This window comes from Tachysurus vachellii, chromosome 23, assembly GCF_030014155.1.
Source record: "Tachysurus vachellii isolate PV-2020 chromosome 23, HZAU_Pvac_v1, whole genome shotgun sequence".
NCBI lineage: Eukaryota > Metazoa > Chordata > Actinopteri > Siluriformes > Bagridae > Tachysurus > Tachysurus vachellii.
This window is the reverse complement of record NC_083482.1, coordinates 4,152,546-4,178,055: the sequence shown is the minus strand read 5'-3', so window position 1 is coordinate 4,178,055 and position 25,510 is coordinate 4,152,546. Positions and strand designations below refer to the sequence as shown.

At 38.7% G+C, this 25,510-nt stretch overlaps 1 protein-coding gene across 1 annotated transcript; it reads right to left on the bottom strand.

Annotated features, from left to right (window-relative positions):
• Positions 1-101: 101 nt before the first annotated feature.
• scml2 (Scm polycomb group protein like 2) lies at positions 102-19,588 on the bottom strand. The gene is made up of 12 exons (XM_060859455.1): positions 19,529-19,588; positions 18,485-18,719; positions 18,295-18,383; positions 16,620-16,863; positions 8,300-8,571; positions 7,522-7,633; positions 6,639-6,842; positions 5,087-5,263; positions 4,797-4,922; positions 2,464-2,691; positions 1,933-2,087; positions 102-1,826 (listed from the first exon to the last, which is right to left on the bottom strand). The coding sequence occupies exons 1-12, from the start codon at positions 19,556-19,558 to the stop codon at positions 1,701-1,703; spliced, it is 1,998 nt and encodes a 665-aa protein (XP_060715438.1). The 5' UTR covers positions 19,559-19,588; the 3' UTR covers positions 102-1,700.
• Positions 19,589-25,510: the final 5,922 nt, after the last annotated feature.

Below are 25,510 nucleotides of genomic sequence, written 5' to 3'. Positions count from 1 at the left end.
AATCAATAGAGTATCAATACATTTTAAATCGGAAGTAAAACAAGGCATAAGCAACATTGTTTAGAAATTTTATTTTAAAAAAGGTGTACTGGAAAATGGCTATACTTTTTAAACAAGGTCAAACAAACCCTCTTTTCAAGTTTTGTTCCAGTAAAATACTTGAAAAAATGTTATCTTATTTTAATGCAAACAGTTTACGCAGTTGTAGAAAAGTATACAAAACACTAAAAACTTGAACCTGAGAAGAACAGAAATGTAGGGATGCCCTAAGAGCTAAACTGCTGAAACTAACAACACATATAAAAGTGTACAAATCTTTTTTTTAAAAAAGAAAAGCAGCATTGTGCTTATTTAAGATTGAAATCAAAACACAGAAATATGAAAATTTATGCAACACAAAAAAGGGCAAGAGATCACTTAAATATCATATAAAACGTCTGGTATTTGATTATTGTGACCGAGTCATTGAGAAACAATCTGCTCAAGTCACACGTGAAATCAGAATGGAATCAAGAGTCTCATCGTTGTTGGATTTACAGTTCAATTCTATGCTCGCAGAAGAGAAATTCACTTCACCGACAATGTGCATATTATTTTCCGTATAGATTCCTCTGATGATAAAATCACAACCTGGGAGTAATCTTAAGGAGTAATGAATTTGTTCTTAATTTTAATAAGTGGTATTCTATCTATAACAAGGTCTACAAAGAGCTCTTAGGTGTCTGTGAAGTGTTTCTTCAACTGAAATCTTCAGAACCTTTTTTTTGTAAACTTTACCCCATATTTAACAAGGTGTACATTGTGTAAACAAGGATGAATTGTATATAGACATTTACATGATTTACATGGCTTAGATCTAACAAATGGATGTACAGAAAAAGCAAAAACACATCCTGAGGAGTAATACATTGAAAAGGGGAAAAAAGCTCAGTCGCTACAGTAACTGATTTGTGCCTTTAGCTTTATATTCTATTTTATATTATGAAAAATGGATAGCTGCCTTGTTGCTTTTGGCTAAAGATGAGGTTTTGTTGTAGGACATTTGTATCACTATACTTATATTATGGTTTTAGTGGTTATTTTATTAACATCTTTTTTTGGTGTTTCTTTGTTCACAAATAAAAGAGCATGTAAATCTCTCTACTCAATAATACATGATGGTTCATTACCTAATGTGTTGTTGTTTTTATTTTCCTTTTTAATGACTATTGAAACTGGGGAAGGGAAACAGAAAGGGGGGTTTGGGGGAGTACAGTTTTAGCATGGTTTTGATATAGACAAAGAAATCCTTTGGGATTTAGCTTAGTCCAGTTGCTGAATAGTTCCTGCATTGTTCCTTCTCTCAAAAGGAGGTGCTGAGGTCATAGTGTCAGTGTTTAAACCCGCGTTTGTGTCTAAGATGATCCCTAAAATTAAATGAGTCCTGTGACAGGAGCGTTTTGTCCTTCTTGCTGTCTAATAGACCCTTTGACGTCAATTTTGGCTCTCGTTCTTCTCTTGATGGTTTGCGTGGTTTTATGATTGTTGTTGCTGGTTTTTCCCGATACAAGGATTTGGTATTTACATCTGCTCTGAGCAAATCCATCTTCAGGTCCTTGCCCAGCTCCAGAGCTCTGCATGGGGACATTGTGCTCTTAGATGTGCGCACAGACGCCACCCGCTGGAGGCTATGTGTGTCCGCGGGGCTCGAGTGAATCGAGCTACAGTTTGCCCTGTTTAAGTTTTTCGATATGATGGCACAGTTTGAGCGCAGGACCCAGCTTCAGGCCCATGTACTTCATGATCATGTCGCTTCGTAGCAGCATTAAAGCCTTGCCGTCAATCTCCTGCAAGCAGAAAGAATTTAACAAGCGTGTTTTCATGCAGTCTTTCACAATTCACTGTTTAGAAAATGTCTGATGGAAATCAATCGTAAATATTAACAGCGCCTACGTGCTTCCTGAAGAGTTCGGCGTGCGGCCCTAAGGCCTGAGGGTCTGCATCCCGCACAAACTGCATCACTTCCTCTATGCTCCATGAGGATGGGCTCCTGTTGGATGTCTCTCGCTCAGTCGTCTGGTGATCTGGACCGGTGGTGGAGCTGGCAGCTGAATAAACACACACAGTCTGTGAGTATTGTTCCACTTGCACAAAATATTAAAATAAATATTTAAACATGATACACTGTGTTGATTTCAAATACATCAGTATGGCTTCTGCATTCTGATATTATTTTTATATTATCCGATCATCCTTATTCAGTTTGTGCCAATTTGTTTTACTGAAGATGATCACACACACACACACAGAGGATGAAGTACCTATCTTTAATATATAAAAGGGATTATTGGAATATTTTTTGGTCTTTACCCCGCGCTTTTTTTGAATTTTTTTGCCTTATGCAATGCCATTAAAAAGCCACACAAGACTGATGTCTCATAAAAAGTAAATGTTTGTAAAGCCAAGCTCTCTTACATAGCGTACCTTCCACTCGTCTAAGCATGCGTGTGTTGGCCAGCTCAGATGGGTTGGAGGTGATACGGCGCAGAGGAGGCTGCTGGGTTGAGTAGTGTGGGCTGTTCCCGGCTGGATTACGATGCTCGGTTGAAGTGCGCTGTGCAGGAGGCCGAGACGGTGCAGAACTGGTGTCCATGGTCTCCTCAGAGAAATGCTGCTCGGCAGAGATGCCATTTTCTGATGGGAGTGTTTCTGCTGAGACGAAGCAGGAACAATGAGGACAAGGCATGTAATCGAGGATGTGTTAAGTATTTATTTACAGATTCCAGTGCAAAATGATAGGTTGGCAAGACTAGCAGGCCAAATGAAAATCATGTGTAAATTATCTACCATGTTCACGAGACAGCTGAAATACATGAACCCACAAAACTCCATAAAAGGCAAAGCTCCCAGAGAGCTCAGAACCAAAAAATGTCCTCTAAATGGTGAAAGAGCACCTCCTAAATATGGCACACACTAAATCATCCAGTAACGCAGCTCGGGCCCCTGCAGTGTGTCTGGACATGCTTTAGCTCTTCCACTGTTATAAGGGTGCCATGACTTTCCTTTGTGATTGTCTAATTTGTTTTTAATTAGGAAATTTTATGCTGAATTGTTATTGACAGTAACAGATCAGTTATACAATTTCAAATTGAGGTGGTAGAGTTAGGACTGTAAGTCTTTTTATACATAAGACAGGAGATCTCATAGTAAACTGGAGAACAACAAACAGCTGTGTTTTTGGGATTATTATATACACACCCACACACCACCAAAAAAAATTAAGAAAAAACACAAAATCAAAGGCTGTCAAAGATCTTACAATGTCTGGGGCACTTAATTAGGTAATAATTTGGGTGCTTTAATTAAGCGTCGGGGGGAGGTGGGGAGTGCTTGAGGGATTTGAAACGGATGAATACTGAGGCACTCGTCACTTAATGAGGGAAAGAAGAGAGGCGGCGATCTCTTGCCACGGGCTTTTCAGATGCAGCAGCAGGAAACACTCAATCCTGCCAATTGACTTGAATGCTAATGCAAAATACTGTAAGAGGCCAAAAAACAGCGTTCTGTCTTACAGCTGTGAGCTGTCTCTGTCCTACAGAGCAACATTGCTCTGAAAACCTGTACAGAACAGTTACAGCAGCAATAGAAGGTCATGCCATTCATATTTATTGGTATTTATATGAAAAAAGATAAAACTACTCACCAAACTATACTGTATGCTATTTCTACTGAAGTGTGTATTTACAGTTGTAACATTCACAAAGTATTTATATTATCTTGTTTGCTAGAACATTTTTTTAATCACAGAGTGTTTCCCAAAACCCTTTGTAACTAACATAGAATGTACTTGTTTATTAAATTCTTTTTGACCGGATCATTCATTATCCACTAATACTTACATGCGCTTACATGCAGTTCCACCTCAAACAGACAGGGGTCGCTAATGTCCATATGAAAATCCTCCAGTTTGCTAAGCAGCGTGGTGGTGTAGTGGGTCACGTGGCCACCTGAACAACCCTAACATATTAGCTTCCAACCTCAATTCCTCACAGTTTGTAGTTATACATTGTTTTTATTAATCATGTTGGCTTTTCAAAAACAAGTAAAGCAAACTGCAACGAAATCCTGACATGCTGCTACATGGAACCAATTATTTAAATCAACTCGGATTTGTCACTGGCACCAAAATCAACGTATTGAAACAGGTGTGGCTCCATCTGGTTTGGAATGAAAACCTGAACCTAAAAAACTTTTCCTTAAACCAAACAGAAACCACACCCAACTGCACCTGTTTAATCAGTCGATCTTAGCATTCAATAGACCCACCTGCAGTCACACCTGCCCTCTGCGAATAAAACTGGACGCCGCTGTTTAATAATGAAGACTGCTTTCACAAAAACAGCCATGTACTAATCTGATATCTTTCTTTAGGTTGTTCGTTATACAGGACCATTCACTGTTATAAGGAAACTGTCCCCTATCTGTAGAGTCGATAGAAAGGTATTTGGCTTCCATTCAACCAACAAAAGTCATCACCGATCATGTCCACCTGAGATGTCCCATAAAGAGTGTCTCCCTTCACTGAGCTCATGAGCAGGACATACCGACATGCTAATGATGGCTGAAAATTACTTCTGCATGATAAACCACCATTTCTGACAATGTGTTTGGTTTTGTTATAATTATGCAAAGAGTTTAGCAGATGTTTGGCAGCTGTTTTACTGACTTTTTTTTTAACTGAATTCGAAAACAGTATTTCTTCAAAGCTCTATACATGCTCCATACATATCTCTTACTTTCCTCAGACAAAGGTATACCTTCTGAAGAGTGTGTGTCTGTTCTGGGTGGGTTGGTGGGAGTAGGAGTGCTATAGATGGAGGATTCTCTGGTGAAGCGTCTGCTGCCCCGCACTATTGATAACGCTTCTGACGTCTCTTCCTTCACTACAAAATAAAAAAAAAACAGAACGATTATCACTTTTGATAAAATCAAAACCAGAGGTAAAGATACGAGTGCTGCAATGTGATTATAGTATTTTCCCAATATAGTCATTATCACGTTAACTTGCAGTATGGAGCCTCTCCAGCTCGTGTACACTGTCACATACCTGACTTGCTCCTGTCGTAGGCATTGTGCGTGTTAGCGGATAGGGGACTGAACGGCTGGCTGCTGAACAGGTTGTCAGACTGCAAATGGTGACACAGAGTCTCGAGGAAGCGCAGAACGAATGAAGCGCTGGAGGCTCGAGGTAGCTTAACGTAGTGGATCCCTCCTTCTGAGCGAACTGAAAAAGTGGGTGAGAAACACAATGGTGCAGAGCAACAATGCAAGGGTTACAATGCAAGGGTTAATGATGTGTGTCTGCAAGATTTTTATACATCGTGCTGCTCCAATGTGATTGGCTGGTTGGATAACAGCATTATGTTTGGGGTATAAAAACAGAGTTCCTAATAAAGTGGATGGTTTCCTTTTGTCTGTTAGGAAAAAGAATTTGCAGAACTAATCAGTGATGTCTTTGGATAATAACTTTCACCTAATACAAACAACAGAAAAGCTTTATTGCTGCTTATTATTACTCTTACAATAATAATAATAATAATAATAATTTTATTATAATAATAAATATTATATAATAAATATAATAATTTGATAATAAATTTATTATTATTACTATAGTATTGTTTGTTTGGCCTGGCAATGCAAACTCAGCTGCACCACACATAAGATCCTAAGTGTAACTTACTGGTTAGGTGTTTGGTCGTTGGTCCTGACTCTGTGATATTTTTAGGTACCCAGTGTGTAATGACGGTCATTTGACCCTAATGGGACACCAGTGTAAGAACATTGTGCACACTTATATGCATCTACACACTTATTCGGAACTAAGAGTAATTTCTCAACATTTCTCATCAATTTATTTAAGGGCATGACTTTGGGAGGGTAACAAAAACGAGAAGAACCTGAACGAGAACCTGGAGAAAACCCAAAGGAGAACATGGGGAAACATGAACCTCCACAGACACGGTAACTCAAGCTGAGGGATGCTGGAGCTGTGATGCAGCCCGCCTCCGCCCCTATGCAAATCCGTTTCTTTGGAAATAGCATTTGAATTTTACTGATCTAGATCAATCTGTGTAGCATTTATTTGCTTGTATGCAAACACCAGACCTCAAATAAAATTTGGATTGTATTTGCACTGAAATGGAGGTTCCTTTGTCACAATTTCCAGTCTCCACTTGTGAGGGTTTGGCTAAATTAAGGAAGCAGACCATCACAACAGATGGCCACACCAACACACACACACACATGCTCCCCCTGAGAAGAGCCCCAGTCTGCTCCTAACCAGGTTACACACAATGTCATACTTGATTACCATCAGCAGCACCAAGACAGGCTTCAAATCACAAGAACATTTCACTTTATAAGATTTTCTTTTATTAATTCGTACGGACACACGAGCTTCTCCCAAATCTCATATTGGCGCAGACAAGCAGGCAATTTGATTTAAAGTAATACAGTCATATTTCATACACACACAGGCTTGGAGGTGTACAAGGATGGGTGTTAGAATTTTTGCTCCGCATAACAACTATATTGCAAGACTTCAGATTTAATTATGGGTTTAACACACACACACACACACACACACTCACTCCTACCTCGTATGATCTCTCCGCCGTCTGACTGAGACTGCAGGAAGCTGAAGAGCGTTTTGGGCTGGTAGGCGCAGTCCACACATGCCTGTACGGCGTGCTGCAGCACCGTGTTCACTGGGCCTGGTCCGAAATGATCCGGCAGCTGCAGCATCAGCTTTCGGTCCAGATGCAGCCCACACTCACCATGCTTGTTCACGTACACGCACACTGAAAAGTAGAATGTCCTGGTGTGAAAGAAGATCTAAACATGTATGCATTAGTATCTGTGAAACATCCAGCAGCACAGGAGAGAAACACTCAATTAAACTTGGTAACACATGATTATAACATTCCTAATTAACTGCAGATGTTATGGCAAAAACTAAAAGTTCTGCGTCTCGTGTAAATGGTCTTATTGATTAACACGGGCGTGCATTGAAGGCAGAGGCTTTGTGGTGCACAGTGTACTTACTGCACCTAAAGGCAAAGGGGTTTCATCTACAAGTGTTGGGAAACCTACTGAACAGTTGCCCGTGGTAACCAACCCATACACTACATATGCAGAGGGTTTTAAATCTACTTTATGGCTGCATGTCTTTGATACATTCTTATCCTCATTGTGTTAAGTAAACGCGAGCTGTTAAACAAAATCTTCCCTCTGCGCCATCTTGTGTGTTTGTCGGTATCTCCAATAAAGAGAATCTAATTTTTTATCGGTTGTTCCTTGGGGAAAAATCAGTGAAACACACTTCCATGAATCCTGATATTCTCAGTAGGAAATCTGTGATATCAGGAATGAAGACTGTCTTTTGTCTGAATGGTTTAAGTGTATTTGGCACCAAATGTTCTGGGTGTAAATCGACAAAAACCTGTCACACATACAGACATAAAAGAGACAGGATGTTACCTGTAGATAAAACCCCAGAGTCTTTGGTCATCTGAATACTGGAGAGTCTGCCGTCTGACACGGAGGAAGACAGAGACGGGCTGGACAGAGGAGGAAGAACTCGCGGCTTTCTCTGGGGAAATGAACAGAGGGAAAACAGAGTCAGTAGACAGTGCAGGCCTCGGGATGACCGTCGCAGAGCCACGGCTACAATTAGGAGGCCTGTTTGACTAGCGTTAGTCTCCTGTGCTGTGCTTAATGAGGCATTCAGAAGGAAATGATTCTTTACGGTGAATAAACACTGCATTTGGTTAATGCCTTCTGACATGCTAACCAACATTTACGCTCATTAGCGAGAGCATAAACTCGTTTCCGAGCCGTGATTTCACTCGTCGGCTATAAAATGAGCTAAAATGGTTAGCTGAAATGGCTATTCTTTTGTTAGATTTACAAAAAATATATATATTATTTTACTTTATAGATGACTCTTGTTTACTTTTTTTTTTCTTTTGGTCTTTAGTATGCAGTTAGTTCGACAAGTCTGAATATGCTAAAAAGACCTTCCTTCATTATCTCGAGTACAATAAAGGCCAAAAAAATGTGTGTTATTAACAGATATTATTACAACAATAAATTAAATAATCTCACTGATGTATATCTTCTGTGATTTGTAGATAAATGCTCACATAGACCTTCCTTCCATCGCCTAGAAACCAAGTTATTGTCTTGTCATTAACTGACAGATGAACATTTATATCAGTGACACGTGAATGACCTTTAACCCTCCTGTGCCTCCTACCTTGCTGCCAGGTTTGGGTCCTCTCTTCTTGTGCAGCCGTGGCTCCAGGTGTTCAGGCCCGGTGCTCTTGGTGGCGCCGCTCTGTGACGCCGCCTGGCCATTCTGTATAGCTTTCAGCATGGCGATGGTCTGGCTCTTGGGCCGACGGCCCCGCACGCCCTTCCTGACGGGCAGTGGGGGCAGCGGGTGAGGAAGCTGGTACGGGGATTGCATGGAGTGGCGCCACGACCGGGACGGCAACAGAGAAGGAATCGGGCTCCGAGGGAGAGGGACTGCAATGACGAAAAGATGACGAAATACATATATTAAATGCATATATACAGACTTAACACAGCACAATGTAAATTTCTGATATTTATGGAAGAAGTCTCCAGAGTCGCACTTTATAATAGTTACATAGCATACATGACATAGCAAGCTGTGGTTTGTTTCCACATTAATAACTTACTAGGAGAAAAAAAGCGAAGAGGTTTATTATATTATAGCCACAAAATCACAAGTGTAAATGCAAGTTAAATGTTTAAACTGTATTGCATGATGCTTATTAGTCACTTGTCCAATTCAGGGTGATAACAGTCGCACCACATGACTACATTGTTAGTTAGTTTCCTGCCACGCACCTTGCTTCATTCCATGCATGCTGTGTGATGGAGGAGAAAAGGGCCCGATGATACATTTGACAGTTTGTCTCTGTATGTTATAACGGTCATGTTAGAGGTTTGTTACATGTTACAGGCAAGCAAGACTTTTTATTCTGCTCATAAAACTGCTGCTGAGGCTGATAACCTGACACACAGGTATGTTTAAGGGCTTAGGGTTTCCCACACCATGTTGGTGTGTATTACAACGAAATCAACTCATCAGCAAAAAAAAGAAAAGTTTCACACGGTTTACTGTGTTTGGTTCACTATCAGCTATAAGATACACTTAAAGCTAAACTGCATGTGTTTACTGATCTTATCTCCAGATTCTTTATCTCTTTGTTTAATTACCAAACAAAGGTTTGGTTGTTGTGAATCCTTGTGACACCAAAGAACACATTCTACTGCCAAATAGTAAATTAAAAAAGGAATTATGAAAGGTGTGAAAAATCGATTGCAAAAGAAAGTGAGACTGGAGGAGACAACGAGGAGTGAATTCGGCGTCTAATGCATCTTATTGTTCATCTTAAATTCATCAAAGCTTTTTGCAGAAGGGACTGATGATAAAATATTAATCTCAGCTCTGTGCTTTCTGCCAGTTCTAATCAAACAACTCTGATGCCTTCAGTTCTTTGCCTTTCTGGCCCACTTCCACACACACACACACACAACACCGGCCGGCAGAGGATCAGATATCTGCAATTCAAAGTGTCAACCAATCCATCAATGGAAGGTGCAAAATGGCACAAGGAAAAGCTTTGTGGAAAACACACAAAAGCACCCTTTCCTCCTCCACCCCCTTCTCTCTCTCTCTCTCTCTCTCTCTCGCTGCTTTCGCTCCTTTATTGGCTCTGTACACCACATCACAAATGAGATCAGATAAAGTGCTCATATTTCAGCGAGGCTGAAAGAGCGTCTAGCCTCCCTAAGTACATCTGGGAGCGTTCGTAGGGCGCCACACATGATCGCCTCCCCTGAGCTTCACTCCAGGAGAAAATAAAGGGGGGGGGAGAAAGTGGATGAAGAATAGGTGCGTGTGTTTGCTCTTGTTCAAAGGGCCAAGTTCATCCAGGGAACATGAGTGCACAATTGAAAGGGTTGTGCTCACTGTTACAGTAAAGACATCCGTTTATTCTTCTTCGCATTACTAATTCTAATATCAATATAAATATAACTAGACAGCTCAAGCCACAAAGATGAAGAGTCCCAATCGCGATCCTCTATGTGTGTGGAAATGAATCGGATTTCTATCTGTTCGTCATCTCTTGATTACAGAAACATGTGGAGTCGATCAGGCCATTCGGAATGACCCAGTGACCTCTGGGCCACGAGCGGAGCTGCTGATGGCCAGGCTGCGGGCCAAAATCGGCCAAACCGGCGTCCTGAGGGGATTCTGAGTCCTTCTGGTTGAGGGGGGAGGGAGACGTTTGAGGGCAACTGGGGTAATTAGTCCATTTCCATCTTAACGCTACAATATTTCCAATTTACCTAGCTCAGTGAGTTGTGTTGCCAGATCTAGAGAACTAGAACCACATGTGGTGTGTGTGTGTGTGTGTGTGTGTGTGTGTGTGTGTGTAATGAAGAGAATACTACCTGCCTCGGGCCTCTGGTGATTAAATTAAACTAGGCAATCTGTTTAATGTCCAAACGGCATTCAACATTGACCCAAAGCTCATAACAAAAACATGGCACCCGTATATGTAAATATATGCAAATAACAAACAAACAAATTCTGTCGGTGATTGGCTGTAAATGTCATTAGAGATGTTAAGGTCACCGCAGTGGTAAAGTCTGTCCAGGAATACTGACAAATCTAATAAGTTGATTTAACAACACAAAAACACATCACCAAGCACATGTGGAGTGTTTGTTAGAGAAAAACACACATCAAGCTCCTTTATAGTACAGTGAGCCATGTGACATTAGGAAAGTTATGTTACACAAATGTTTTTAAAAGAAAAAACTAGTATCGTTCCTGTTAGCACCGTGTTTGTATTAGCACTGGGGGAATAAACGGAGAAGCAGAAGCTTTTCTTCTGACGACAAAAAAAACAACAACAAAAAAACAGAAAAACAACAGAACAAAAGAGAGAACAGAAGCTCGCGAGATAACTTACCCAAACTTTCAGCTTTGCTCCTGTCCTACACACCAGCCCTGTGTGTTTATCCTTACAGGGCAGATTTAAAAAGCTCGACGCACTTTTTTTCGCCCCGGTTTTTTCCACCCAGCTGCGACGCTCCGCTTTCAGAAACAGCAGCAACAGCGGCGTTAACAAAGCCCGAGCCGGCGCGCGCTCTGAATGGGCGACGCGTAATTAGCATGGGGGCGGAGTTTGGACGGGGGTGGGTAAGTGGGCGGGCCACATGATGCAGTGGGAGTGGTCAGAGAACTTGTATTTATTTACATTCACAAAGAAGGCTTATATATATATATATATATATATATATATATATATATATATATATATATATATATATATATTTGTATACGTAAAAAATTCTATTGCATTTATATAACACGCTGCTGCTATGCGAGACCGAGAAAACATTCGCGTTATGACGTAATAATCTCATTAATGTAAAAGTAACATATCGAGATATATATGAGATAAATAAAATAGTCAGACATGAAACAGAATTAGTGACATTTAATCCTGTGTCAGTTGTAGGAACAATGTTTTCCTTGTAGGATTCTTGCAATTAAAACGTGCGTTAATTTATTTGTTAATAAATGTAAATAAATTTATTAATTTAGTATTTATTTATATATTTATTTAATTAATTTTTGCTCCCTTTTTTTTGTGTGTGTGTTTTGTTTACTTTATCCCTTCTTCAGGTGTCTCCTCCCCCCTCTTTACAAAAAGAAAGGCGAACCCTTAGGGTAAAATATGTCAATCAGAATGCAGCGCCCCCCCCCCCCCCCCCTTTTTTTGTATAAAAAGCTGAAAAATCCCCCCGATTGAAGGCGACTGAAACAGAGACGTGTCCGTTTGAGGAGGGGTAGGTGGGTAAAACGGTTAGGGCCCTCCAGACAGCTCTGGGGACGAGGGAACGGGTGGTAGAGAGGGGGTGGGTTTCTGTAACCCAAAGCCTAATCCCAGGGGAACTGGCTGATGGACAGCTGTAAGCAGGCGAGGAAAGCAGGCAAAAAATGGCATGAGTCGCAACGTGACACTGTCCTAAAGCCACGTTTCACACGTTTGGCTTCATCGCTCCTCATTTTCAAAACCCAGCTCGACAGAAATCCAAATCTTAATGTCTGTTAAGACATTAACCTTCTCTATGGAAAGACGAAATCTAGAGTAAAGGTGGCTGTGTATCTAATGTAAATAAAGAAAGCTGTGCAGGTAGATGAACTGTAAGAAAGATAAACAAAGAAAAGAGATTACACCGAGACAAAGGAAAGGAAAGGCTTTCAGAAAGATAACAAGAGAGAGAAAATAACTCTATTTTATTTCTTTAACAAGATACATTTAGGTATTAAATTTTCCTAAGATTTAGACAATTAACTGTATTCTAAAAATATAGATTTTTTTATTACAGAAGCAAAATGCTGATTAATACATAAAATAAAAGTCCACACAATTCAACACTGCAAATATCTTTTCTTATTATTTTCTCTTTAAGAGTTCAAATACGAGAATTTAGCAAATGTATTATATGTATGGAATTTAAACACATGATTTAAATTAACGGCTTGCAGCAATTTCTTTCCATCACCATAAATAACCAGGGAACAAATCAGCACTATTAAATGCTATAACGAGGTGACACTGATGACCCACATTCACACAACCCACTCATGCAAAATGCATCAGAGAAGCAAATTCAGAAACGCCTCCTCCTCCTACAGTATTGATATTCACCTAGAATATATATATATATATATATATATATATATATATATATATATATATATATATATATATATATATATATATATATATATATATACTGTATGTGTGTGTGTGTGTGTATTTAATGTAAAAAATATGCAAAGAAAATACCTATTGTTATTAGTAATAATGTCAGTATTATCAGTATTAGTAGTGATCAGTATTAAACCTAGCCTAAGGCCCCCCCCCCACCATTATAGACAAATTTATAGATTTATTTATACCAGGTGTTTAGAACAAAATGAAAAATTGAGGATACTTAACATACAGAATATTTGCAAACAAATAAAACATCTATTTCCATGGCGTGTGTGATTATGATGTTCCTCCAGCAGCATTACTGATGTTATATCACATGGATTATTAGGACTGACGGTTTCAATTCTGCTTTAAAGTCCAAATCAAGCATTGTGTTAAGACTAAGTGACCTGATCCCAAGCCACCAACATAGACACTTTAACCACTAGTGTTCATTCTTTCCTTCTCCCATTCTTTACTTCTTTCCTTCATTTTTTTCTTCCCTTTTTTTATTTCCTTAGTTTCTTCCCTTTCCAATCTGATCAATTTTCTTTCTGCAACTTTCTCACTTTTCACTCTCAAACTGTATATTATATTTCTTTAATGTATATTCTTATTAATAAGAATCTGCAAGCTCCATTCTTTCTTAATCTGATATAAAACCTGCCAATAAACACTGTGTGCTAGATTACTGTAAAAGGAACTGCCTCAAAAGAGGGTCTCATACGTTCAGATTTACTTCACAGTGTGCGTTAACAACTGCGTTGTGAGTTTATTGTGCTGCGAAATAAAAATTCAGAGTGTGTTTTAACTTATGCGTTTCGACAAAAAACAGGAGCGCAATGCAGCTATTACAGACACACAGACACACACAGTTTTGTAGAAACCTTTACACAAAATATAAGCCAGCATTCTCTAGCTTCAACTTCAAAGAAAATCTGCAGGAAGTCTGTTGCAAAGGAGGAAGAACTGATAGGAAGCCTACAAGACACACATGACCACCACAGACATCCATCACACTCTACATGTTCCGGTCAGTTCCCATCAATTACACCCTGCTTGTGTGTGAGGAAGCGTTCAAGCACAGGGCCAGCAGACGGAGATAAAGCGGTGCGGCTCCTGATTTACGTCCCACGGATATGTGTGGCTGGGTGAAGAATGTGTGCTGAGTGTAGCCTGTTAAAGAACACCCCGTTAAAAAGATTTAGTGGACCAGGCATTAGCTTTCAATGAGGCCATTTCTCTATTTTAGTGAGAAATTCTTTAAAAAAAAATATATATTTTTAATCCATCATTTATTTAAAGAATCTAACCTTAATACTGACAAAAGTAGATCTTTTATTTTTTGCCTAATTGATCTTTTATTCTTCTGAGATGTCTTTCATTAGATTAAATAATTTTTGTGTTTTTAAATGCATTTTAGGATCACTGACAAATATTGAAGAAGGTGTAATCAGATATCTATATACATTTTTATATTAATTATTATTGTTATTACGTATTTATTAATTTATTCTGGCTTCTTGCGTTACTATTCTGAAGATAATAATAAGACTGTCTAAAGACATGCTGGTCTTCAAATTGTACATAGTGTGTGTGTGTGTGTGTGTGGGGGGGGGGGGGGGGATTTTGTGAGTCCCCTGGAATATACTCCAGGTTCTCTGTAACTCTGTGTAGGATAAGTGCTACAGAAAATATATGGACAGATGAATGACCCATAAAAGAGTGTCGAAAGATGTGACGTATTTTCATCATGACAATTCACAGAAAAAACAGTAATGAAACAAAATCTCGGCCCAAAGATTGTCACAATTACGCCATATTAAGTGGTGAAAACAACTCATCTTTCTCTTTGTCTCTCAGACATTACGGGTGTCAATAACAAAAAGTCACTTAGGCCACCAGGATAAGAGTAATTTTGTGTAATATTTGTTGCTGATGATGTAGACAAGTTAAACACACACCACGTGATGATCACAACAATGAACACATGGGCAAATACTGCCTTGAAGCTAGCACACTTTCTTACGCGTAGTAATGGCTGATGTGTATGTTTAGAAAGAACAGAAGAAAAATAGAAAGAAAGACATGAAAGAGAGAGAGCGAGAGAGAGAGGGCGAGAGAGAGAGAGAGAGAGAGAGAGAGAGAGAGAGTGCTCTCAGGATCAGGTAGGTAAAGCATATTATTATTGTTACGAATGATACATTCATGCATATTAAAGCAAAATGTATTATTTAGTAATTACTATGATTTAAATCAGTGACTCAAACTAATAGGGAAGAATTGCGGCTTTTAGCATTTGATTCAAAAGATCTGGAGCTCCTTATTTTTTCATTCATTTATTTATTTATTTTTACATGCAAATTTTAGATTTCTTTCTTTTCTTTTTTTTTTTTTTTTTTTTTTTTTACATTTCCTTTTTTTTATCGATTTTTTATTGGAATAATAATCTTGGGTCATTTTGTCATTTCTCACTGAAAAGTTGGGATTTTTTTATTTTATTTATATATATATATATATATATATATATATATATATATATATATATATATATGATATATATACATATATATATATGTGTGTGTGTTTATATATATATATATATATATATATATATATATATATAACCCTTCTTTGTGAATGTAAATAAATACAAGTTCTCTGACACCTATAACCACTCCCACTGCATCACATGGCCCCGCCCACTTTCCCACGTGTGTGTATATATATATATATATATATATATATATATATATATATATATATATATATATATATATATATATACCAGCGGTCTCCAATCTTATCCACAAAGGGCCAATGTGGGTGCAGGTTTTCATTCCAACCAAGCAGAAGCCACACCAGAGTCTATACTAAAAGCCAAGAACAACTGATTAAACAGGTGGAATCAGGTGTGGCTTCTGCTTGGTTGGAATGAAAACCTGCACCCACATTGGCCCTTTATATATATATAAAGACAGTACACGTATACGATTTGACCCAGTTTCTATATTTAAATGTGTGATATTGACCATGTTAACTGCTTTGTACAAGAAGTCCAATTTTGCATCTTTTCTACTGAGTGCGCTCTACTAAAGTGTTAACAGATGATCTAAAATGGATTAGGACCCAAATGGATCATCGGGTTGTGTGTGTTTAATGTGTGTTAACTGCCATTAAAAGAAAATGGGAGCAAACCGAATACTAGGAAACTCTAAATCTCTGTCAGTACTACACCGTTCTGTTGATTCCCCAAATCTAATCACTTTTCTATAAAAATATATAATAATATAAAAGTCTATAAAAATGCTTTATTCTGTGCATTTTATTCAAAAGTAGCAGCTCAAGCTGTCGTGGATGGCTTGGACATTTCCCTGCTGGGACACCAGAAGTTTGTTTGTATCCTGTGCCATGTGTCTTTGTGTGGTGAATCAGAACTGGCAGATTGGCGGAAGTTTAATAAAAAATCTAAATAAACAAATCCAACCGAAGGAAGAGGACCACAGTTCATACACAGAAGAATTGGATACAACAATAGCCAGAATTCATAGTTTGCATAGATCTTTAAAAGTGAAAAAAATAAAAATAAATAATAATTTTAATTTTTAGAATTTAAGCTGTTATCATCGCATAACAAAATATAAAGGTAATAGGAGGTTTAATGGAATCTAAGATTTTTATATTCTCTGAACGCACACGTGTGTTTCAATCCTGACAGGAAATCCAAAGCTTTTGCGTCATCTAGTGGAAAGTGAATGTACTTACAGCTGGTTCCAGGGGGCTGGAGACTGTGTTTGGTCAGGTGACACCAGCCGATGGGGAAGATGTCTCTGGAGTAGTATTTGCACCAGTAATCGAAGGCCCCACGCCAGCCGTCGAACATGACAAAGACCTCTTCTCCACGCACCTGTCCGATAGTGGCAGGGCAGATCAGACTCGGGTTCTTTCTGTCCACTGCTTCCAGCTTCATACCCAGTCTGAAAAGGTTTTGCAATGGCTTGAGCGGCTCCTAACCATTAAAAAAATAAATAACGCTGTAAGAATAGATGTAATACTGATTATGGCTCAATGCAGGGATACTGTTAAGAAAAATAGCATTTTAAAAGAACTCATTAGAAATACCTACACAACTATATAAAATTTGCTTTGCTTTAATTGTTGCTTTCACCAGGTATGTTTACATGTGACCAAATAATCTGTTATTAATCGAATCATTTCGATTGAAAAGCCTTCACGTAAACCCATAGATCGATCCGATTAAGCTCCATCCATCAAACTGAAAGGAGGGTCCTGATCTGAAATAATTCGTTAATTCAGCCATGTATCAGAGAATTTTTAAGTCGGGTTGAGAAAATACCTTTGCGCAGCGGTGCGTGTGTTTATTTAGGTCTTATGTTGGTGCAGATGTTTTGTAAGGAAAAGACGTAATGCAGGTGGAAAGGAATATTGCAATGTTTAGGGTACATGTGAACAGCTACTTTTGGAATTACAAACCTTCAGATTGTAGTTACAGAAAACTCATTCAATCATTCATTCATTCATTTTCTACCGCTTATCTGAACTACCTCGGGTCACGGGGAGCCTGTGCCTATCTCAGGCGTCATCGGTCATCAAGGCAGGATACACCCTGGACGGAGTGCCAACCCATCACAGGGCACACACACACACACTCTCATTCACTCACGCAATCACACACTACGGACAATTTTCCAGAGATGCCAATCAACCTACCATGCATGTCTTTGGACAGGGATGCATGTCTTTGGACCGGGGGAGAAAACCGGAGTACCCGGAGGAAACCCCCGAGGCACGGGGAGAACATGCAAACTCCACACACACAAGGTGGAGGCGGGAATCGAACCCCGACCCTGGAGGTGTGAGGCGAACGTGCTAACCACTACTTACACCTACACTATAACAATAATAATAATAATAATAATAATAATAATAATAATAATAATAATAATAATAATAATAATAATGGAAAATGCTTCAACTGGGAGACAGCAAAGATATGTTCAGGACAAACTGCACTGTAAAAATTGGCGGATGTTGACTATCAATGAACCTGAAAAGTTTCAAAAAGATTAGAAAACTGTGAAAGATATCTGCGTGGACGCTGAACAGCAGACTTGTCCTTCTTTCTCTTGTGAGACACACTGTTATTTTAAGCGCTTGCATGCTGTATTTATCCAATCATGGTTGTTGACGGCACAAATATGCAAATAAGAAGGTTAAAGCAGGGATTAGGAAAGTACAAGTGTGAAACGTCAAATTAATTGTTAGCCCCGGATAAAGTGGAAACAGAATGATAGGTCATGCCCAGGATAACCCAGGATAACCCAGGATAACCCAGGATAACCCAGGACACGGCAAGTTTATTGTTAATATTTAGTGTCAATTTTAAATCATTTGATGCTTTGTGGGATTAAAACCAAACCTTTTTAAATGCAGAGGCTGGTGCTATCTCGGCTCCACTTAAAGTTCTTAACAGGAACATGGGCCAGGATGACGCGTTCATTCGGAAACCTAAGAGGAAGCAGAGTCAGGCACAAACTGCTATCCCTTACAAAATTCCTCACCATGTCAATGAGTAAATACGTGTCAATCAAATCAGATGGGAATCGTACCTAGTGGTGGCTGGAGCATGTCTCCACTCTTCTCACACGTGCCGACTGGCTGAATATCCGAAGAGTCGACCAGCCGCCAGAAGTCATTGGTGCTGTCGCTGCCGTCCAAGCGCAGGCGAAGACGTGCTCCCATCAGCCCCATCACAGTGGCGATACACACCGAGGTGGAGTTCCTTGGGTCGTACGTCTCCACTTTCATACCCACTTTGAAGCCGTTTGTGGGAGGAATCCTAGACTGAAGATATTAAGAGATTACTTTAGAAGTTCCAAATAAATAAATTAAATCTTGAATTGGGGCATCATAGTAAATAATATATAAGCAGCGCTCACGAAGCTTTCAATAAGGAATAGCCGTATATACAGTATACAGGAGAAATGTATTAATTCAGACAAGATCGATACATCTGATAGTTCTGAGGATTCCTAAAGGTGGCATAAGGTTCATAACCCAAGACCTGAAAGCTACATTTTCAGAAAAATATCAAAGATAAAAACCAGAAATGCAGAAAAAGGCACTAAATTGTGTCATTGTACCTTTGAAGAAAAAAAAAAAGACGCACGTCATTAACCTTTAAAGCTTCATCTAAAGGATGTAACTTTAATGTTTTTTTTTTCTTTCTACATTTTCATCTGAATGATACAAGGAAGCATGAGAGTGTGTGTGTGCCCTGCGATGGGTTGGCACTCCATCCAGGGGGTATCCTACCTTGATGCCCAATGACGCCTGAGATAGGCACAGGCTCCCCGTGACCCGAGGTAGTTCGGATAAGCGGTAGAAGATGAGTGAGTGAATGAATGAATGAATGAATGATACAAGGAAGCTGTCTGGATTGAAACAATTTAGTTCTGCTTTCTTTCTGTATCTTATAGTCCATCATCATCTAATATCATTTTATAGACTTAGTGTGTGTGTGTGTGTGTGTGTGTGTGTGTGTGTGTCTGTGTGTGTGACTGTGTGTGGAGAAGTTACAATACTCAGTTCGTGAGTGTGGATTTATGTTAGTTGTTGATCTTTTCCAGCACCACAGGCTGAAAGGTTCATACCTGTCTAAAGCAGCTGGGGGACGCTGGCATAGAAGACGTCTCCTTTAAATAATTCTCCCAGCTGAACAGCTCTGAGAAACACCAGAGAGAGAGAGAGAGAGAGAGAGAGAGAGAGAGCGAGAGAGAGATAGAGATAGATTCAGCATTAGGTGCTTTAAAGTACATTAAAATAGGTTACAGTTTTTTTGGTTTAAAAGACCGGACTGTACCACTGTTAGCAGTCTGTAGGGGGGTGTGAAGGTCACCCTTTGGGTTCTCATGTTTAGCAACTTTTTTGTCTGTGATAAGAAAACAAATAATGGTAAAGCAGTGGTAAGGATTGCATTTGAAATTTTATATATATATATATATATATATATATATATATATATATATATATATATATATATATATATATATAAAGGTGAGGTTACCTTTCTGAGGTGTTTTACCCATGATATCATCAGGCACCTTGGAAAAGAGTCGAAATGTCCAGGAATAACACAGTTACAACAGCGACCTCCTAATGAACAGAGGGAGAAAATAAAAAAGTGGGCTACTTGGTAATGAAACATTATGTCAAATCGTTCAGGGAGAAAAAAAAACATGATAGTTCCCATACTATCTGTGTTCGTGCTTGTGTGCCTCTTTAATCCCCTCATACGTATCTACAGATTTAGAGTTACTGTAGACGGCCCCTTACACAATACACACGCTGGACCGGACCCCATAAATCCGAATTTCTCTCTTCCTGAATTGCATCGAAACAGCATTCATTTCCTCTCCAAGACAAGTGTCACTAAATCACTAAACCAAAGCATGAGCTGGAGGCAGAGCGAACACCTAAAGAAGTCCAGATGGCTGCACGGATCAAAGCTTTTGCTCAAGTGATAATTCAAATGAAGAAAATTGGCTACAGCTGAGACAGTGTGCAAGATGACAAGGAGTAGGGGGAGATGTCTTATTTTCTTCCTTGCATTACTCCCTAAAAAAGCTTGGTGAATGTTTTAACTTCAATTCATTTGAATTCGTAAAGTGCTTTTAACAACCGACTCTTTACAGCAGGATATTAATTCAGGATATGCATTTAAAATTTGACATTTAAATTTATTCATAATGCCTTGTATTTTTATGATTTTATAATCACTCAATTAAAAAAAAAAGCTTTTCATCTGTATCGAGAAGACTTTCCTGAAATATGCAGAAGGTTCTGTTTGCATTTTAATATATTATTTTATTACCATTACGTCACTATTCTTCGTTTATTGCAACATGCCAGTATACAGTAGGTCTATATTAATATGATTATTTATTAGTCTTGGATCAGGAACTACACTTAATTACTCAGTGTATTAACAGCTAGCACAATTACTAGTTATTCAATGATAAGTTTTTTTTTATTTTTTATTATGGAATTGCGAGAGATTTTCGCTCACCTGCGATTTTATTGTAACTTAATGCTTTTGTTTCCAAACATCAAACCCAACAGAACCAAATGTATACATTCCCTATATTGGGAAGTGGAACAGGAACAGGAACCCGGATACCACACATGAAATTACATTAGATCCTAAATCAGAATTTTAATTTGATTTGTTGGATTTTTTTAGAATCTGATTACTTCTATTTTATTTTGTAATAATGTTCTGTTATTGGAAATTACAAAGGGTGTTTTGGGAGATCTCAAAGATTCTCTTTCCATCAAAATAATAAAGACTTCCAATAAGAAACGTTTTCAGGTATCACATTTTCCACCCATTCCTCTAATAATCATATAGGAAGTGTATTAAGGACAAAACTACAAGATTATTGACGAGTTCGTATTCAAGTCTGTATGGGAATTCAGTGTTATTTTTAATTGCATTATTTTTAACTCAACAAACTGCATTGTTAACAGTGGAAGGGTGGCACAAAAGGTTAAGGCTCTGATTTGTTGACAAAAAAGTTGGGAGCTGCCAAGCTGCTGCTGTTGGTGGGGCCCCTAATCAAGGCCCTTCTGCTTCAAGGGTGCTGCCTTATGTCTTATTATCCAATTTTTAAAATCCCATTAAAAAATGGTTCTATAAGACAGTTATAATAGGAATCTAACAGGAATGGATTCAATGGCAGAAATTCTTATCAGAATTCCATTCAGATAAGAATGAGGTTCCATTCTGAGCCTGAGTTCCTCCCAAGATTTCTTCCTCATATCATCTCAGGGAGTTTTTCATTGCCACCATTGCCTCAGTTTTGCTCATAGCTCATTATGTCAGTTATACAAATAAATTCAATTGAAAATGAAATGTTACTTATTGGTTTCTTCCCGGACTCCTTTAGGATTTCTGATTCAGGTGATAAGTCTCACAATATCGCCACGATATTTATTCGCTGTGACAGGGTATGAAGTTGCAATAACAAGACAAATGGCTGTGTAATATTACCTAACATGAAGCTACAATAATTGTTATAGAAACTCTTTCAACACATTCTGACCAATCAGAATGAAGAATTCAGCAGCGTTGGATTAGAATTAGAAATAAAAACTAAAATCTGTCACGAGAATATGTCACAGAAAGAAAGGGTTACGTCTCTGTTGCTTACATTTTACACATGACATTCATAGTGATGTGATTCAATGCATCGGCATATGATAAATTCTATCCAAATAAAATTCTATTCTTTAGAATATACCTAATGGCAAGATGTGATATAGAGCGTCATACCATTTCTCATGCTGTTCCACCTTCTAGAAACTTCTGATTTCTCTTTCCATTTGTCAAAACAAAAAAACAAACAAACAAACAAAAACAAAGAAGCAAACAGTGCGGAAATGTCTTCTGTTCCTTGAGCAGCGAGGCTGAACCCAGGTGATGCAGAGGAGCAAAAGCCCACAAACGGAAATCACTAACCTATTCCTGCTGGAGAAACAGAGATGAACCTCTAAGCCAAGGTTTCCATTCGCTAGCTCTCACCTTCTGTCGTCTCGGCTCCTCACCCCACTCACACAGACACACACACACACACTCCGGCTGTTCCTCTGTTCCGCAGTGAATCCCATTCACTCAACTGTCATAAAGATTCCAAACTGCCGTAAAAAGGCAATTCAGCGTGCGGGTGTGTTCCTGCACCTCCCAACTCCTCCTGTTAACAGATGATTCCTACGTTTCGTTGGCTGTCCCTCCATTCAGTTTACCCCCTCTGTCTCCAACTCACAGGAAGCTTTCCTTTTAACACACAGCCACTTTAAAGCAGAGAGGGGGGATGCCAAGGCAAACCGAGCACCGCAGAAAGGATGGACACACAAATGCCTAAAGGAATAAGGAATATGTTAATAGAGATGAAACTGTGCATTTAGCATTAAAATAACGTTTTTAATGTCCAACGGTTTTTCAGTCATTTGTCTCACTGTGTTGTCTTAGCAAAAGCACTAAAAGCCTACAAATGTATTATTATTATTAGTTTGTCCCATATGAGCAGCCTATGTTTCATGTAATATGTCCTAATAATACCAAACGCGTTAATAGAAAAGTTGTAACACGTTTAAAAAAAACCTAAACATACAGTTTTGTTGTCTGATATTTTGAGTAATGCGAATTGTAAGTAGACACTGTGTTCGTCACTTCTTCAAACACTCAGTGATCAACAGAGAAAAGAATAAATAACCCCCCCCCCCCCCGTTCATACTCGATACACCTGAAACTGTGTTCAACACCCACCTACTTAATTATGCTGAAATGAATTTTAAAATATGCATATGATGTCAATAGTGTCTCAGTTTGAATGTATATGAAATACATATATTTTTGTTCTACTTTTGTGAGTGTTTGTGTGTATGGGGGGTGAGAGAGAGAGAGAGAGAGAGAGAGAGAGAGGTGTGTGGTTGAGAGGTGTGTGTGTGTGTGTGGGTGGTTGAGAGAGAGGTGTGTGTGTGGGTGGTTGAGAGAGAGGTGTGTGTGTGTATGTGTGTGTATTTGTGTGTGTGTGTGTGTGTGTTTGTGTGTGGTTGAGAGAGCAATGTGTGTGTATTTGTGTGTGTGTATGAGTATTTGTGTGTGTGTTTGTGTGTGTTTGTGTGTGGTTGAGAGAGCGATGTGTGTGTATTTGTGTGTGTATGAGTATTTGTGTGTGTGTGTGTGTGTGTGTGTGTGTGTGTGTGTGTGTGTGTGTGTGTTATAGCAAATACACGCCAGTAAAGAAAATTCCTTCTTTAGACCGAATAAACACACATAATACACACAGGAACAGATGACTCCCCGTTGTGTATGACAGAAGGACATTAGTGGTGTTCAGTACATACCGTTTAGACACTTCTCTGCGTTTCTCTGTTCTTTTCTCTGCTTTCCATCCGAGTTGCAGGTCGCCAGTAGTGGCGCCACCGTCCGCGCATGTCCAGTATTACACCGTCCACTGTAGTGCATTTAGGAACTGGGATATTTAAATGTTTGTTTGTTCGTGTTTTACTCTGTCACCTGGGATTAAACTTGTGTAATGGATCACAAATACATTATTATTATTATTATTATTATTATTATTATTATTATTTATATTGTTATTATTATTAGTAGTAGTAGTAGTAGTAGTAGTAGTAGTAATAATACTGTACTTATAATACAATATATACAATATAATACAATACTTGAGTGGCTTAGTGGTTAGTACGTTCGCCTCACACCTACAGGGTTGGGGGTTCGATTCCCGCCTCCACCTTGTGTGGAGTTTGCATGTTCTCCCCGTGCCTCGGGGGTTTCCTCCGGGTACTCCATTTTCTTCCCCCGGTCCAAAGACATGCATGGTAGGTTGATTGGCATCTCTGGAAAATTGTCCATAGTGTGTGATTGCGTGAATGAATGAGAGTGTGTGTGTGTGTGCCCTGTGATGGGTTGGCACTCCGTCCAGGGTGTATCCTGCCTTGATGCCCGATGACGCCTGAGATAGGCACAGGCTCCCCGTGACCCGAGGTAGTTCAGATAAGCGGTAGAAGATGAATGAATGAGAGTGAATACTTGTAGTAGTAGTAAAATTAGTAGTATTAGTGGCCTGCTATTTTTTATTTTACTTTATTAAATACATTTTTACAAACTGGAATATATTTCCTAATATAATTTAATCATAGAATATAATACATTTACATTTACAGCATTTGGCAGACACCCTCATACTGAGCAACAATATACTTATATTTTTACTTATGTAAAATACCTATACTTATATTACTATATAATAACATTTAGCTTGAGGTGAATATGCCAACAAACGTATTTATATAACAAATAATTAATTAATTGTTGTTTTGTTTATGACTAGATAAAACAGGAATCCAGTTATCTATGGTTAGTTTTCTGTCAGACCACTAGGCGGTGCTATAAACTAGATAAGCGGTACAGAGTTTCCTCTGCTGAAATACTTTCATAAAGTTTATTGAACAAATTTTGTTTTAGGATTTGAAGTGGATGCATTTCACTTTCATGTTTCTGAGATCTAACATCCCTGATGATGATGCTACTGCTGCTGCTGATGATGATGATTGATACATCTAGTGTTGTATATATTCACACAGTAAGACTTAGGAATTCATTTTATATTAACGACACCACAAATTCAAAAACTGTCACAAATTGCTCCATATTCCCTACATAGGTCTCACTGCATAGGGCACTGAATATTGGTCTCTGCACCTTATGTGGTGCACTGCACGTGCAATAAGGAACCAATCAGGAGCCACTTTTTATTTTGTCACATTAAAGGGAAACAGAATAAATAAATAAATGAATAAATAAATGAATAAATAAATAAACAAAAACAACAGCAATCCTACTAGTAGTATTAGTAGTAGTAGTAATAATAATAATAATAATAATAATAATAATAATAATAATAATAATAATAATAATAATAGGAAAAATCCCTCATGTTTAAACCTGTGAGTTTTAGTGGTATTAAATTGCCCTCAACCGAACAGCTTGTGAAGTCCCTCCCCCTTTGGAACGAGAAGGTCTCGCGCGAGGTTGTGATTGGACAGGAACA

Coding starts and splice junctions, on each gene's coding strand:
- scml2 (XM_060859455.1), bottom strand. CDS start 19,558: ATGCCAGCGTCCCCCAGCTGCTTTAGACAG. Junction 2,692..4,796: donor AGACACACACTCTTCAGAAG/GTATACCTTTGT, acceptor GCTTCGTCTCAG/CAGAAACACTCCCATCAGAA. Junction 2,088..2,463: donor CATGCTTAGACGAGTGGAAG/GTACGCTATGTA, acceptor GTGTTTATTCAG/CTGCCAGCTCCACCACCGGT.